The 1,158-nt window shown below is 52.0% G+C and overlaps 1 protein-coding gene across 1 annotated transcript in view; it reads left to right on the top strand.

The window, feature by feature from the left end:
* Positions 1 to 359: 359 nt before the first annotated feature.
* Positions 360 to 1,158, top strand: part of BBA_10312 (uncharacterized protein) — a gene marked incomplete at both ends in the record, with an annotated part of 1,640 nt that continues 841 nt past the window's right edge. Inside the window, 2 exons of the mRNA XM_008605409.1 lie at positions 360 to 861; positions 907 to 1,015. Coding sequence (XP_008603631.1) covers positions 360 to 861; positions 907 to 1,015 — 611 coding nt within the window. The remainder of the gene's footprint in view (positions 862 to 906; positions 1,016 to 1,158) is intronic.

The following is a 1,158-nucleotide window of genomic DNA, read 5'->3' as shown; positions in this document are numbered from 1 at the left end:
TGAAGTATAAATTTTGTGCCCGACAGCCGAAGGGGACTTTTTTTTCTCGAAGATGACGTAACGCGAAAGGCGATTCTGCTTGTGATTGTGCAGGTTTTTCACAAGAGGCCCATTTCTTTACTTGCCAAAGGGCCAGCCAATCCAACATGAGTTGGGCGGCCGCCAATGGCTTTCTGCGGAAATGCCTGACGGCGAAAGTCGCTGTATTGCGTCCCAAATGTGCTGCTTTAATACTATGGATGCCATCGCAAATAAAAGGTCGCCGAGTGGATGCAGCCGTCCGACTCTCATGTCTGCATGGACGGAACTAATCGTGCGCATGCTTGGCTGAGCTCCCATCAGTCGGACACGAACACAACATGCAGACGAGCCAGTTACACACAGTCCATGCGGAACAGCTTTCTTTCGCCGTGACTGGTGGGTCTGGCGAGTCCGCATTCAGGGTTCTTCAGCGCATGGCCGATCATGTTAAGAAGTCATTCGCCGATTTTAATGAGATCCAACCACCACAGGTCCAGTACGAACATAGCGTTGCTCAGATCGATAGCATATTGCAACAATGCTTCAAGCGCCTCCGCGAGCAGCGACCAGAAGACGCTGGTAGCATCGAAAACGAGATTATTCGGTACGCGGGTGAACGGAAATCGCTGGAGATAAACGGCCTCAGCAACGCGGAGGACGCATGCAAGGATCAGGTCGTGACTGTTTTCCAAGCGTTGTCGGATCGGCTCGTGGCTACACTACACCCATCATTTTTTCAGCAATCTCTTCAAAAATTTACCGCAAGGACCCTGGAACCGTGCTTGCTCGATGACTCGGAGCAAGCTACAGCGCAGGTGGTGCCGCAGAGCGCCAACGACAGTACCTGCCGCGAGGTAAAACAGCATTTGCACTAGATTATCCAAGGCGACGCAGCTGACACAGAACTTCAGATCAACCACCCTGCAGTCTCCAATAGTAGCCAGAACGGCATACTGCACGATGCAGACAAGGCTGTCTCCCGAAAACGTGAATGGTACGAGCGGGAGGAACAGGCAGAGCCGAAAAAAAAGAGTATGAGATCGACCACCACCATTTCTCCATGTAAACAGCATTCGGATGACGAGCAAGAGAGCTCCGCTGTTGCACGCTCCGACGGAGTTGCCGAGTCTATTATCT

Source organism: Beauveria bassiana, assembly GCF_000280675.1.
Source record: "Beauveria bassiana ARSEF 2860 unplaced genomic scaffold BBA_S00125, whole genome shotgun sequence".
In the NCBI taxonomy this organism is placed as follows: domain Eukaryota; kingdom Fungi; phylum Ascomycota; class Sordariomycetes; order Hypocreales; family Cordycipitaceae; genus Beauveria; species Beauveria bassiana.
This window is presented reverse-complemented; position numbering and strand designations above follow the sequence as displayed.